Source organism: Squalius cephalus (genome assembly GCF_949319135.1).
Source record: "Squalius cephalus genome assembly, chromosome: 7".
Classification (NCBI taxonomy): Eukaryota; Metazoa; Chordata; class Actinopteri; order Cypriniformes; family Leuciscidae; genus Squalius; species Squalius cephalus.
This window is the reverse complement of record NC_137128.1, coordinates 37,166,541-37,182,741: the sequence shown is the minus strand read 5'-3', so window position 1 is coordinate 37,182,741 and position 16,201 is coordinate 37,166,541. Positions and strand designations below refer to the sequence as shown.

The window sequence follows — 16,201 nt, the reverse complement described above, 5'->3', positions numbered from 1 at the left end:
GACATAAACAACATAACGAAAGAAGCTGCAGCGGCCGACTATGGCATATAAGCATAAAAAAATGTTGTTTTTGTTTTGAATAAGCAACCTCTAGCGGCGACACTTGCATACTATGCCTTTAAATGTCAGATTAATTATGCAAAATATTATAAAAAGATATTTTGTAGTACTACATTTTTTTTGCTCGCCATTTATTTGTTTGTTGTTTGTATGTGTAGCTTAATGGGGTGTTGAGGGTCGTCATGGACCCGTTGCTAGGAGACATGCCTCTGATTGGTGCCCTGTCTGTGTTCTTCCTCCAGAAACCCGTACGTACACACACACACACACACACACACACACACACACACACACACACATACACACATACACACACAGAGACAAACATTGCAGAAGAACTTGCTTTCATTGTGTCTTTGTATCTGATTCGTTTTATGCTGCATACCTGACATATTACCTACATTAGATGATCATACAATATAAAGAATGATGAGAATGTGCCTGTTATTTAATAATAACCCGCACCCTTGTTACTCCACTAAAGTTTTTTTTATTAGACTCAGAACACTGCACTGACCTGCTCTGCAGAAACTGTTAAGAAATATCTAAATCTATTCCTCGTTCATCTCATTCTCAGCTGTTCATTTCCTGGAAGTCTTGATCCAGAATATTGATCTATTGGACACTTTACTTCTCTATCTTTAATATCAGTATCTTAAACATTAAGAGAAAATTTTGGTTTCTGCATCAACCTCAACACTAACTGCCAGTTCCCACCAACTTTCAGTTAAAAACCAATCAGGTTAGGGTTAAATCTTTGGACCAAATCAACAAAACCAACATTACAACATTTAATTTGAAGCAAAAAAGTATTTTAAAAAAAGCAATCAAGATTCATGATTCTAAATGTTAACAGTAATTCTCTGTTTGGAACTGAATGGTGTAACTAGAATCACGGTTTCCACAAAAATATTAAGCAGAACAACATTTTTTCTACTAAGATATTAATACACCAAATCAGCATATTACAAATATTTCTGAAGGATAGTGAGACACTGAAGACTGGATATAAAAATGTATATCCTTCATAAAATACATATACATCCTTTTTCCTATTTTCAAATACTTTTTTGCTTTAAAAAACAAAGTTTTTTGGTTTGGTTCATGGCTTGAAACTGTTTACTGAAGAATTTTTTATTGAAGAATTTTTTTCAGCAGTCTTGATTCTGGAAACATTTTTCCTTTTTTTATTTTTATTTTTTTTTATTTTTACTGGTATATTAACATTATATATCAGTTCAATGGCCTTGTTACTGCTGTGAAAGATAAAGGATATATTTTATAGGAAACAAACACAGGCATTTGCATCTACAACCATAATGTATTAAACAATGTTAAATGTGGCTTTATCTCTCTCAGTTTCTGGATATAAACTGGACGGGTCTTACAAATATGCTGGACATTCCTGGAATAAAGTGAGTGACACATGTCAGCCATCACACACATGCATTATATATAATGTAGTCATAATGTTATTATTTCAGTTTCATGAAACTGGAAAGTGGATCAGTCAGCCTCCCTTTGAAACACACACATGCTGTCACATGACCTATTTTGTATTTTGAGGTGACACAGATAACAGGCTCTCACACAAACATTATGCACGCTTACTCTAGTCTCAGAAATGCTGCTCTTCCTGTAAAACCACATCAGAGGTTACACCCAATTGTGATGGTGATGATGGGGTCTTTTAATAATCTGTTTATCTTAAAGGCCGCCCTAGGATCCCCTACCATCAACGTGTGTGTCCAAATGGAGAGTTTAATGTGTTTTTCCAGAGAGTCTCTCTCCCTCTCTCTCTCCCTCTCCCTCTCCCTCTCCCTCTCTCACACTCTCTCTCACACTCTCTCCTTTTATAGTCATATTATAGGTGGAGCTGGTGTGGTTTAGGCGTGGGGAAGGACATCTTGTCTTTTGTTATATTTTTCCCTCTCTCTCTCTCACACACACACACCCTTACAGAAGAGTCATATGTCATGCTCTCTTCTGCTCAGACATCAGAGCTGAAATCAATCTGAATTCTTTGATCACTCTCAAATGAAGTACATGTTCAAGTAATGCAAATTAATTGAAAAATAATGCTATAGATAGAGTCATACAACCTAACATACTGGGGACGTAAGAGGTTTCAGTGACTATAAATGGCAATACTTAAATGAGAATGCTACTAATGGAGAACTGCTGGGGGAGGATGCGTTATGGAGCTTTAACGTACACACACACACACATATACTGTATGTATATATATGTATATTAGTGCTGGGCAAAGATTAATCTCGATTAATTGCATCCAAAATAAAAGTTTGTGTTTAAATAATATATGTGTGTGTACTGTATATAATTATTTTGTATAAATACACACACATGCATGTATACATTTAAGAAATATTTGCATGCATATACTTTATATATATTTATATATAATTTATATTATATATAAATATAAATATTTTATAAATAAATAACACGTTTTCTTAAATGTATACATGCATGTGTGTGTATTTATATATACAAAATAATTATTCACAGTACACACACATATATTATTTAAACAGAAACTTTTATTTTGGATGCGATTAATCGAGATTAATCTTTGCCCAGCACTAATATACACATATATACATGATTGTATGAATTGTCTTTAGCATTTCAATTAAGCTGGAACATTTTAATATATTCATTAATATTAACATACATTTTATTATTAATAATGTATTAATTTAAGTAGTTTTAAGTCATCCTCAACACTCGTGGATGTTTACTGAGGCTCCCTGGAACCACTGCCTGGTTTACTCCAGTTGTTTTGGTGGAACACAGTTGTTGTTACTTACAGTAGCAGCCAGAACTTTTCCCTGTTTACTATACAGTGATAAAAAAAGTAGATGTTAACTACGGTTATCAAGAATAAATTACCAAAAAAAAGTATAATAAAAGTGGTCCATACAACTTCTGATCTATAATAGCCCTTCAAAAAATCTTTGGAAAATAATGGTTCATAAGCTGTATGTATTTATTGATGGGTGGGTGGAAGACTAAATTTAACGCATTTGACTAGTTTGTTTTTATATATGTATTTTTAAATTTATTATCTCTCTCTTACAGTGGTCTGTGTGACAGTATTATTCAGGATATCATATACAGTTTTCTTGTGCTGCCAAACAAAATCACTATTCCACTTGCAAATGATGCACAGATTTCCAGACTCCGCTTCCCTATGCCAAAGGTGACATGCACACACATATACACGCTTCACATACATTTGTGCAGATAATATTTCTATCATATAATGCGTGTGTGTTTGATGTAGGGCGTTCTGCGGATTCATTTTCTGGAAGCACAGGACGTGGTGGGGAAGGACACGTTTCTGGGTGGTATGATAAAAGGAAAGTCGGACCCGTATGGGGTCCTTCAACTCGGTAATCAGCTCTTCAGATCCAAAGTCATCAAAGAGACGTTAAACCCTAAATGGAATGAAGTATATGAGGTAAGGGGCGGATTTGTGAGCAAGTGTGTCTATCACTGACATATTTTGAATTGCTAACTGAGGTGTTTATGTGTGTGTTTTAGGCATTTGTGTACGAACACTCAGGACAGAATTTGGAGATCGAGCTGTATGATGAGGACACCGATAAGGATGATTTTCTGGGAAGGTAATGGCTGTGATTGATCTAATCAATCATCAAATAATCACAAGTCATACTTCAGAATCCCAGCATAAAGATTTTCAGGGTCTGTGTGTGTCTGTGATTCAGCTATTCCCTACATGTTGTCCCCACAAGGATAGAAATAACAGAAATCTTTTTGACATTTTTGGTCCCCATGAGGAAAACAGCTTATGAATCACACTAAATTGTTATTTTGAAAATGTAATAATGCAGAAAGTTTTCTGTGATAGTTAGGTTTAGATGTTTGGGTCAGAGGATAGAATATACAGTTTGTAGAGTATAAAAATCATTATGTCTATAGAAAGTCCCCATAAAACATAGAAACCCATTGTGTGTGTGTGTTAATCTGATGTTTCTCCTCCTGTATTCTTTAGTCTTACTCTCAACGTAGATGAACTACAGAAGGAACAGATAGTAGATGAGGTACACATTTTTTTTTTGTCTCATTTTGGTCTTAGATCTGTTCAGCTTGGTTTTTAAATATCTGAGTTAAAGTTTGTACAGAAAAACTGCTTAAATTAGTAGTTCACTCAAAAAATGTAACTTAGCTTGATGTTCCAAACCCTATATGACTTTCTCTCTTTCTCTTCTGTGAAGCACAAAAAGTAAATTTTTTGAAGAATGTCCTGGCCACTATTTTCCATATAATGAAACTGAAAGGGAACTGACAATATGACAAAAGTATCATAAATGTGGTTCATAGGATGAGTAAATGGTAACAGAATATACATTTTTAAGTGAGCTATCCCTTGAATAAATGATTTTTATAAAGTATAAAGTTTTAAACTTGTGTAATAAACCTATTATATTATTAATATAATAAATCCCCTGACTTGTGTTTGTGTGCAGTGGTTTGTACTTGATGATATCGCTAAAGGGAAGCTTCACCTGAAGATTGAATGGCTTTCTCTTCTCCCTACACCTGATAAACTCGATGAGGTAACATAACACCTCCCATAAACACAACACAGTGATATGATATGACCTCTGTTTACAATTCAGACTTAACCGATCAAATAACAAAATGAAAAATTTGGGTTGGGTTGAATTTTTTGTATGTTTTTGAAAGTCTTTCAATAAATATAAAGCAGAAACCATAATATCGTGAAATATTATTACGTTTAAAGTAACAATTTTAATATCATTTAAAATGGTTGAGTTTTCAGCATTATTATTCCGGTCTTCAGTGTCACATGATCCTTCAGAAAGCATTATAATATGCTGATTAGGTGCTTAAACAATTCTTATTATTATCAATAGATGCTAAACACAGTCAGAACATGCCGTCGGAGAACCGCTAATTAAACATTTGTTTCGGTCACTGATTTCGGCCGAAGATTTTTGGTAGCCGAAACAGTAGTGTTAAAGGGATAGTTCACCCAAAAATGAAAATTCTATCATTGTTTACTCACCCTCAAGTTGTTCCAAACCTGTATGAGTTTCTTTGTTCTGCTGAACACAAAGGAAGATATTTGGAAGAATGTTTGTAACCAAACAGATCTCGGTCCCCATTGACTACCATAGTATATTTTTTTCCTACTATGGAAGTCAATGGGGACCGAGATCTGTTGATTACAAACATTCTTCCAAATATCTTGCTTTGTGTTCAGCAGAACAAAGAAACTCATACAGGTTGGGAACAACTTGAGGGTGAGTAAATGATGACAGAATTTTCATTTTTGGGTGAACTATCCCTTTAAAATCTTAGTAAATATAGTTATAGGGATGCACCTAATTGCATGTAAAATTAGACATTATTTAGTCTTTTTTTAGAGGAAGATCCCCACAATGCTGATAAAAGTTGTATGTGTTGCCTTTCAGGTTTTAAGCAGCATTAAAGCAGATAAAGGGCAGGCCAATGATGGACTGTCATCAGTATTACTGCTGGTGCTCCTGGACTCAGCCAAAAATCTGCCAGTGAGTATTAACACACACACACACACACTTGCTTTCTTTCTTGCTTCCTTATTTCTCAATTCTCCACCTTCCCTATTTCATCTGGCATTACTTCTCCTGCTACACTTTGCCTTTTCTTCTTTCATCCTCTGTTTCTTTCTGTTGCCCTGCTCTGGTTTCCTGTCGTTCGGGGTGAAGAGTGTTTTTGAGGGGTACGTGGGCAGTGGGTGTCTGAGAGAGCGCCGCTCTGCTGGGCTGGTGTTCTGTGAGAACACTTCTGCCCTCTACAGGACAATGTTTGTGAGTCACTGCTGCATTTCCATTAGATTGTTCTGCTTGCATCTTACCTGCATTTGGTGCATTAACAGCTGATTACTTCATTTACAAATGTTTCATAGTTTCATCTCAACTTCCCTTTTGCATGTAAAATCTTCCTGTAATGCTGTTCGAACTCTACGGACTGCTTTGTTTGTATTTGTTTATGTCGTGGTTCCTCCCGTCAGCATGCTAGTGTTTAGAGAGGCCCCTGTCTGCATTTTGCATAGATATAAATAGTCTCTGTATTAGAGGTGTTAATGCAGCCATTTTTGTGTGTGCAGTTGTTTTTCCAGTGCAAAGGTGTACTTTTGCCTTTAAAGAGGGCATTTGAATGTAGAGTGTCAGAGGCAGTTCAGGGAAATCGTATTGACTATGTTTACACAGCTACAGAATGTGGTTATCAGCCCTGTTTGTAGTGCTAAATGAGGTTATGATGTGGTTATGGGCTTATTGCTGATACATTTTTTTTTATTGACCAATGATGAGACCGATATCTAGAAATCAGGTTGTCCGATCACTGTTTGTATTATCATAAATACACATATTTATGAAAAATTATTAGAAAAATGCAACAACAAAAAAATAAGTCACACACACATGATAATACCGTATGATAACAAAGGAGGCATGCACAAAATGGCTGAAATTAAAATGATTTACTAAGTAAATTTGATCAGAATTCACTTTCAAATGATTTGAAATCAGAAAAGTTTTAGTTTCAATTGATGAGGCCACATTTGACAGGAGGATTGGTCAATATTGATAATCTCAAAATAGACAAAATATTTGTGGATTAATTATGTTAGAGAAAGATTGACTTCAGTGACATGTCCATACAGGCATTATTCGACCCACTCCTGTCTGCTGTTGTATTTACGGCACAATTTGAGACTCGCACCTGTTAATAAATTTGCTTGTGAATCTCGAACATTCACTGTGTGAGTCTAGCCTCCGTGATTACATCATGATCTTGTTTGTAACCATAATAAACAGATGTACAAGTGGGATTGTGTTACTCCAGCAATGATATGGGTTGGGGCAGGGCTGTAAAACAGCTTTTACATTGACATACACTACAGTTCAAAAGTTTGGGGTCAGTAAGATTTTTTATTTTTGAAAGAGTTGTTCAAAAGGGACATTAAAGACATGTATAATGTTAAAAAATAACTTTTTATTTTTAACATTGTTAATAATAAAGAAATGTTTCTTGAGCACAAAATCAGCATATTCGGATCTGATGGATCATGTGGCACTAAAGACTGGAGTCATAATGCTTAAAATTCAGCTTTGCATCACAGGAATAAATTACATTTTGTAATATATTAAAATAGAAAATAGTTATTTTAAATTGTAATAATATTTCACAATATTTCTGTTTTTTAACCTTGGTGAAGATAAGAGACTTCTTTCAAAAACATTAAAGATCTTACAGACTCTAAACTTTTGAACAGTAGTGTAGGTGTTGGGGTGTGTAAGGTAGAGGTGTAGTAGAGTGTCAAATTTGGGAGCATGTTGAATGAAACGGGTTACACTTTATTTTAAGATGTCTTTGTTACAGTGTAATTAGCTGCTTGTAATTATGCATAATTTACTGTTATTTCTGTAGTAAGTACATGTAATGTGTAACAAAGACACTTGAAGTGTTACTGAAACAGTTCTTACTCTACACTTCACTGTTTGAAATGCGTAGGAATTAAGTAATGTCACACAAACGAGAGTGGCAGTGATATAGATAACAGAATGATAACGCTTTTATACAACAGTTCTATAAGAAATGTAATATTGAACAACTTAGACCAAATTTGACAAATATTGTCAAAAAAAAAAAAAATTGTCTAGCTTTGCACAACAAATTTGTTCAATTTTTCCAAACAGAATTAACTGTTGTGTGTCGCTGAGCAGCAAGCAAGCTCCAGTGATATTTTACAAAACATCAGCTCGCTTGACCAATCAGATTCGAGGACCGTAACTAACTGTTGTATAATTGTCGCTGTAATGGCTCATGTCTCATTTTATCATCTTCATCTGTCACTGTGAGAGCGATCAAGTATATTAAGGCATCCTGTACGTGGTATTGCATGTTTCTGCAATTAGAATTGTAGCAGGTTGATAATCAGTGAAGTGTGGGTTGGACTGATTCTCTTTGGATTGCCTCGTCTATATTTCTCTTTCATTCTGTCTTCATCACTGTCCTTGACATCTGAACTGTGTTCTGCTAGGACCGTTTCTCAGGCCTCCTCTTTTCTCATTTTCATCAAGTTAACCATGCATTAATACTGTAACCATCATTCATTTTGTTGTGTATGAATGTGTCTGTGTGTTTTTGTGCAATTATTAATTTATCTGCATGCAATCCTCCTAATAATCCTGCCTGTGTTTGTATTTGTTTGCGCGTGTGTCTCGTCCTTTTCTGCTTTGGGAAATAAGCGCAATCCTTTAGAATTCAACAATGCAGGTCTGAAGAAGGGTACGGTCAATAAAGCAAAAAAGGTAACACAACCAGTTTTCTCACAATTTACACACACACACACACAAAGAAAGATGTAGAAAGAGCTCTCAAGGTGACTGTGTGTAAGATGATCTGTGTGCTGTCCGTGTGCTTCGATTAACCGCATGCAGACCTGCGTCTGAAACGCACTGAATTCAGACAGTAACAGGCTCTCTGAATGCCACCGAGGCTTTTTCACTCGCGTAAACCTCAGCCAGCTTTCCAGTCTCATTTTCACAGTTCTGAGTTGATTGCATTTGATTCAAGTAATTTAGGAATCAAACGTATGTATACACACATGATCTTACATAAATGCAACATATAAGACCATGCTTAAGAACAAGTCTTGATATTAATATAGTAATTCCATTCATAAGGGAAAATATTACAAAATTCTCAAAAGAGAATTTTGGATTATTTTCATCCTTTTAATGAAATATTTCCAAATTCAATATCCACCACATCTATGGCATGCTGTCGATTGCCACAATCAATCATTTAGATTCTTCCTGCAGTTTATAAAATCAAAAAGAAACATGAAAAGGTAAAAAAAAAATTTAACTTATTGTATTTTTCTTAAAGCGCTTAACATGTACTGCTCAGTAAAAATGCTTGTTGCATTATTTTAAATTCCTCCCTTTTTTAACGAACAGAATGTGCAAATACTTTCGCTGGACAAGCCAGAAATATATATATAATTTTTAAATTATCAACAAAAAAAAGAATTTTAGTGTTGATACGAAAAATGTTATTTAAATTTTATAATCAGTCTCAGGCTAACACATGTCGGCCTGGTTTCACAGACAGGGTTTAGATTAAGCCAGGATTAGGCCTTAGTTAAAATTAGGACATTTACGTAGCTTTTTATTAATGTGCCTTAGAAAACAACATTACTGATGTGCATCTTGAGACTGAACAATGGCACTCACATATTTTTAAAATATGTCTGTGCAAGTTGCTTTCAGTTAAAACAGCTCAAACATTTTAGTCTGGGACTTAGCCTTGTCTGTGAAACCGGAGGGTAATGTTTAAATGTTATGGTTATACTTTCAGAATAATGTAATAATCGCATAGATTAAATATTTATTCACGACTTCAATGTCTATAGTAATTGACAGCAAGCCGCAGGTGTGGTTCATATAGACTCCCTAGACAGCAGTAAATATGATATGTTTACTGAGCATAATTTCAAGTCATTATTAGGTAAATATGTATTCCGGATTGTTACATATTTGAAATGACACATTGTTTGTTTGTTGATCTTTGCTTTAGTATCTGTGGTTAAGTTTGATATGGTATATTGGTACGTGTTTGAATGTGGAAGGGATGTTAATAAACATTTGTATATTCTCCAGTCTGGTAAAAAGGTCACCAGTGTGCCCAGTCCATTAGTCCAGTTTACTGTGGGACACAAATCCTTTGAGAGCAAGGTAAACACACTGACACACACAAGTGATTGCTTCTTTATTTTATCTGTCTTTAATTTCAGAGGTGCATATTGTGTTATTCTTACATGTGCAAATTTGAATTGTTTGAAGCTCATTGAAGTGCCTTTGCATGAAAAGAGATAAATAAATAAATAAATAAATAAATAAATAAATACACCGGCATTATATTTAACAGTAGAGAGATGTTTAGTTGTCGTTGTATAACAATATTTGGCTGTAGAAGGTGTTGCTTGCAAGGTTGCTTAAGTCAGATTTTACTGTGACTTTGTATGGTAAAATAATTCCAGGATCAGAGCTTTTAAATAATTAACAAAAGTGAAAACACAATGGTTAAATGTTTCACATTCCCTTGTCATTATAGACACGATTTAAAACCAACGAGCCGGTTTGGGAGGAGGCCTTCACATTCCTGATCCACAATCCAAAGTGTCAAGAACTTGAAGTGGAGGTAAAGCACAAACAGACACGTACACATGGGGTTATGAGGTCTAGAAGTGTACAAATCTGGAAGTTTCCATTCTTACAAGACAGATGTGTCTTGCACATTCTGATGTTTGTGTGTGTGTGTGTGTGTGCAGGTAAAGGATGACAAACACGAGTGTTCCCTAGGGACGCTTTCTTTTCCTCTGTCTAAGCTGCTGCAGGAGGATCAGATGACTATCAGTCAGCGATTCCCTCTCAAGAACTCAGGACCCGGCGCTACACTCAAGATGAAGATGGCACTTAGGGTAACACACACACACGCACGCGCACACATATTCAAGAACACTTGAAATAACATAATTTAATAGAAAGTATGAAAGAAATAGAAAGGAAAACTTACAGAAACAAAACTAAAAACAATGGTTCAAGCTCTAACTGAAATAAAAAAATAAAGATCATAAATATAAATATTAAATATAATATAATGTTAATATATAATTAACTCTTTCCCCACCAGCATTTAAAAAATAAATAAATTGCTAGTCACCGCCAGCATTTTCGCAAAATTGTAATGGCCCCCATAATATTTTGTTGTTTGAATATCTGAACATGCAATGCAATATATCAAAATAAAGAACAGCCCATCTGCTTTTAAGCAAAAATGAAAACCGTTTTATTCTAGCTTAATGCATTCTTTTTTGTCAACTCTTTATTGTTGGTAAGTTTCTTTAAAAAAAAGTAACATTTTGAGCAATAAGCTGAGAAAAACTCGGTTTTGTCAAAAACTACATCCAGATCGGATTTAGAATGATGATCAAAACATAGATGGAGTAGATTGAGTCCATCAACACCCCTAATGCTTGCACAGTCCTATAGCTCGTCCTGCGTCGACATTTCATTCAGTAACATTAGACAGTTTTGATTTATATGCTGTTTAATGTTGGTTATCGTGTTATTTTACATATGCATCTACTTACATATGATGTCGCTTGTTTCTGACGTTTATTCACATGTCTTTTGTAAAGCAGATTCAGTACTCTTTCGGAAGATGCGTAACAGCGCCCTCTACCATGTAACAGTGAAAACATGGAAAGCCGGAAATTTCCGTCAATGGCAGGGAAAGAGTTAATTGATGGGTGGAGTAAAAAGTAATTCTTCAGAATTAAAATATATTGTACATAAAATGTATTTAAAGTTCACCTAGCAGGTTTTTGCAAATCTTCACTTCAAAGGTCTTGCATATTTAACATGTAAATAGCTCTTACAACGTTCTGTATATTCCTCAACTAAAACCTTAAATTGAAACTAAAATTAAGACGGAACGAACTAGGAATATGTCCATTAAATACAATAAAAACTAAACTGGAAGTGACCACAGCATTGATGAAACCAGCTAAAATTATAGCCTACTAAAATTTGACTTCCTTTTTATAACACTTTTAGCAATATATATTGTCTCAAAGCAGCTTCAGTCAAAAATAGTGCCTTAAAGAAGACATATTATGCTTAAGATATATATTTTTCTATATCAGTGCGCAATGTTTCTGAGCTCTCTAAACTCCTCGATTGTAGTGTTGAGTTTTCTTCCGGGAACGTACGTCACAATATTCCTCATATAATAATTCCAGCCCAAGGCATATGCAAAAAAATGGGCAAGGCCTGGTTGAGTTGCATTAGTAGTGTGTTGAAACTCGCGACTATGGTAAGGGGTGTGACATTTCCTAAACATGCTCGAAAAGGTTGACCAATCACAACACACTTTCCAGCTGACCAATCAGAGCACATTGCACTTTTTGGAAGGAGTGGCTTCATAGAAACCAGAACTAAACAGAGCGCTAATGACAACAATGTAAAATATGTGAAACATAATGTGTTTTTTGAACATTCAAGCATGAAAACCTATTCTAGTAGACCCCAAAAACAAAATCAAAACTTTGTGTTTCAAAATCAAGACCAAGTGAGCAAGCTAAACATGACTGTCAAAGAAATAAACAAATGATCTTTGGCCTGTACCAAGGGTCCATCTTGACTGGGCATGCTAAAAACACTTAAAAACATATACAGATATTCCTTGGTTCCTTACCTTTTTCTTTTAATTTCAGATTCTCTCTGTGGATAAGTTGGCTGCGTCGGATCAGCCGTCCACGGTTCAGATCCGCCGTCCCAGCTCCAGCGTGACCCCCAGCCCCTCCTCTCAGCGGCCCAATGTTTCAGAGCCCACCCCGGCATCCAAAGCCCAGCAGCCCAACCCTACATCCAAGACCCAACCCACCCCAACACTCTCCCCACGGGTGGAACACCTAATGGACAACAGGCCATTGGAGGACTCGCCTGGCCGTCTGGCTAAATCAGGGCGGAGCACGTCTAACCTGGCCATTTCTGGCTCTCTGCTAAACCTGAACCACAAAGAGCCCACACCCAGCATAGCATCTGACATCTCCAATCCCAGCACCACCCAGGAGCTCCAGAGGACAATGCTACAATTACAGAAGTATGTTTTAACATTTTTAACATATTTTGACTAGGAATGCACAGATGTATCGACCAATAATAGGTATCAGTGGCAGAAAGCAATTACTTTCACTATCGACCATTGGCCAATGGTTTAAAAACAGCCGATGATCAGGACCGATTATATCCTGTCATTCAAAAGGGGGCAGAAAATCTGAAAAAAATATGTCTTGTGTTGAATTTAGGGCTGTCAGAAGTTAATGTGACAATAATGTATTATTAACAGTGTAAAAAATAGTGACCTTAAAGCAGGCTCTAATTGACCCAATGAATCTCCCGTACATCAACACAGGGTTGCCAGGTCTGCAGTTTCTCTTGCACCAAACATTTGTATTGTAAAAAGAAAAAAAGTCTCAACTTTCAAATTCTGTCCATTTCATCACGAAACTCGTATAATAAATGGCGTTTTGATACTCTTGATACTCTAAAATTTGAACAATAATGCCACTTAACATTGCATTTACTTCAGGAAAGTTCACAGTTCATTAGTTAGCTATAAAAAACACTTGAGAGTAGCTTATTTACTGTTAATTATATATGTATATTGAAAATAAATTTGTGTTTATGTGCAACTGAGTTGTATACAAATATTTGAGTTGAGTGTAATTATTATATCTGAAAATAATTAGCAGTTGAATATAATATTTTGGGCTTTGTTGTTCTCTAATCCTCTAATATTACAGTAATATATCAAATGAGAGGGCTCCCTGTATAGTTAACAGTATGAGTTGGGAGAGAATTTCGAAGAAAATCGGCTATCATATCAGCTGAGAAATTTTGTATCGGTGCATCTCTAATTTTGACCTTTTTGTCTGGGTTAAGCGGAGGATATGAATTATTGTTTCATTCATGTTTTCATGGCAACTCCACAACTACAGTTTAATCCGTCTATGTGTTTACAGTGGCGCCTCACCTGGTTTCGCTCCTTTGGGGGAAATTCAGTTAACCATCAGGCATAGTCCCCAAAGAAACAAACTAATTGTCGTGGTGCACAGCTGCAGGTACGTTACATATGATTTTTGATGCTCCTGAGATATGCCTCTGAAAGACATTTTTAATATGAAAGTATTCATATTTCTGTGTATGTGTTTGTTTGCAGGAATCTGATCTCTTCTTCTGAAAGTGGTTCTGATCCATACGTCCGGTTGTATTTGCTGCCTGATAAACGACGCTCTGGACGCAGAAAAACAAACACGATAAAGAAAACGGTGAACCCGGTCTACGATCAAACGTCAGTTTCTTTCTCCCCCCCAGCATTTTCTTCTAACAGTCTGCTCTCGCATTTCAATAAATCAAGTGTTATAATTTTGCATCACATAAAACACTGTTTGTGTCTGTTTGTGCATGCACGTGTTTGTGTAGGTTTGAATTCAGCGTGTCACTCGTGGAGTTGCACAGAAGAACTTTAGATGTGGCTGTGAAGAATGGAGGAGGAATCCTGTCAAAACACAGAGGGCTGCTGGGAAAGGTGACATCCATCCCATTAATAACAGTCCTCATGCCATTTATACCATAAATAACCTCCCAAACAGTGTTCATAACACTTATACAATGTATATTATTGAATATTCGTTTCTAGTTTGTTGTTGTGCCTCAAGAACAAATTACTCTTATCTAAAATTTGGATTGTGTGTGTTTCTCAGGTGGTAGTAGACTTGACTTCTGAGGATATATCAAAGAGCTCAACGCAATGGTACTTTTTTTTATTATCATTTACAAAGATTAAGTTGATGATATTGATTACTGTATTTAAGTAATATGAATATTAGATATTCACTACTTATAATTGCACGTTACAAAGGTTATTTACAATTTAACCCTCTGATGCACGTTGTGCCATATGAAAATGCATTATTTTGGGGATGAAAATTGTGATTATAATAATGATTATATTCTTGTTTCAAAGTGAAAAAGAAACATTAAAATAGAGTAGTATTTTTATTTAATTTTTGATTTAATATTTCGTGCTTCAGAAGGCTAAATTCTACTATATTTGTTCTTATATATATATATGAAGAGTTCAGATGCAAAAGCCTCTAAGTGCCATCTGAAATTTTCTTCTAGTATGATCATTTTTATCAAGTTTGTTAACTTAAGTTCAATAATTTCACTTAAATGGCAATGCATATTACCTATTAATTGTCATTTAGGTGAAATTACTTAACTTAAATATACAAGGTTTATAAAAAATGATCATTCTAGAAGAAAATTTCAGATGGCACTTAGAGGCTTTTGCATCTGAACTCTTCATATATATATATATATATATATATATATATATATATATATATATATAATATATATATAAAATATGTATATGACCCATACATTTCCTGACAGTTTTTGTGAAAATGCCACAATAAAATAAATTACATGAATATCATTAATATTTAGCAAAATGTGCATGATCGTGACACCTGAAATTTGTATATAAATGTGTGTGTGTTTGTCAGGTATGAGCTTACAGTGGACGGACAGAGGCGAACATCCCCTTAATCAAAGGAACCGACCTTTTTCTGCCTACACATATTAAAAAAACTACAAATCCCTACGCAAGACTCCAAACCTCAGCCATATTTAAGCCATGCGTTAAGCCTGTGGGCGAAATTAGTTGGTTCTTCAGTTTTAATAACTTTTAACAGATTTATAGTGTGTAAAAAAAAAAAGCTCTATTGATGTTATATGTGCACTGACTTAGCAAGAGTGAATGAGAGAGTGAAAGGGAAGGAGAGTGTTTAGAGATATTTTTAAAGGGATACGGTTCAGCAGTATCTGTTGGATTGGTTAGTTGACTTTTAAACCAAGAGTGGCAAACTCTAACAACATCCACCATTCACATTAATGGTGGAGAGATTATATATATAATTAAGATCAGACTGTAAATAAATATACGTGGAATGTTAAAATCGTATTTGGAAAAGTTTATAAATATTAACCTAAGAGTTCTTGTTAAACAAGCACCGAACTCACGCTTGCTTTGAAAGTGTTAGAATCTCTGTTAATGTCTACAGATGACATCTACCAAAGTGCTTTGCTCATTACAAAGTGTGTGATTAAACCAAAAATGCACCTAAATGTTTTGCACACCCAAGTGTTCATATATGTATGTGTTTCTATGTTCTCTGGTGTGGTTCAGCGTCCACCATCACAGCACTAGCTGTCACATGACCCTGGATATTTAATGTTGCCATATCTCTGATTATTGTTTGGCTTTTCTATAGTACTCAGTCACATGTTCACTCCTTTTCCAAACACACTTGTTCACTACTCACCCACCTCATCCCAGCTGTGCTTCCTTCATCATCTGCATCTCAGAGTTATATGTGTTAGGGCTGATCTCAAGTGAAGGTTGTAGTTTCATCTACTGCAGTGTCACTGAGCTGTGCTTATGG

General features: G+C 35.3%; 1 protein-coding gene across 4 annotated transcripts in view; it reads left to right on the top strand.

Annotated features, from left to right (window-relative positions):
* esyt2a (extended synaptotagmin-like protein 2a) overlaps positions 1-15,969 on the top strand; it is a 28,037-nt gene extending 12,068 nt beyond the window's left edge. Inside the window, exons 6-24 of one of the 4 annotated variants that reach the window (XM_079875322.1) lie at positions 219-308; positions 1,420-1,475; positions 3,163-3,283; positions 3,368-3,544; positions 3,628-3,710; positions 4,100-4,148; positions 4,575-4,664; positions 5,547-5,642; positions 5,820-5,921; positions 8,367-8,429; positions 9,783-9,857; positions 10,237-10,323; positions 10,454-10,603; positions 12,401-12,789; positions 13,712-13,810; positions 13,909-14,040; positions 14,172-14,277; positions 14,453-14,502; positions 15,263-15,969. In XM_079875322.1, the coding sequence (XP_079731448.1) occupies positions 219-308; positions 1,420-1,475; positions 3,163-3,283; positions 3,368-3,544; positions 3,628-3,710; positions 4,100-4,148; positions 4,575-4,664; positions 5,547-5,642; positions 5,820-5,921; positions 8,367-8,429; positions 9,783-9,857; positions 10,237-10,323; positions 10,454-10,603; positions 12,401-12,789; positions 13,712-13,810; positions 13,909-14,040; positions 14,172-14,277; positions 14,453-14,502; positions 15,263-15,305 (2,058 nt within the window). In that variant the 3' untranslated portion in view covers positions 15,306-15,969. The remainder of the gene's footprint in view (positions 1-218; positions 309-1,419; positions 1,476-3,162; positions 3,284-3,367; positions 3,545-3,627; positions 3,711-4,099; positions 4,149-4,574; positions 4,665-5,546; positions 5,643-5,819; positions 5,922-8,366; positions 8,430-9,782; positions 9,858-10,236; positions 10,324-10,453; positions 10,604-12,400; positions 12,790-13,711; positions 13,811-13,908; positions 14,041-14,171; positions 14,278-14,452; positions 14,503-15,262) is intronic. The other 3 variants (XM_079875324.1, XM_079875323.1, XM_079875325.1) reach the window with 3 other exon arrangements.
* Positions 15,970-16,201: the final 232 nt, after the last annotated feature.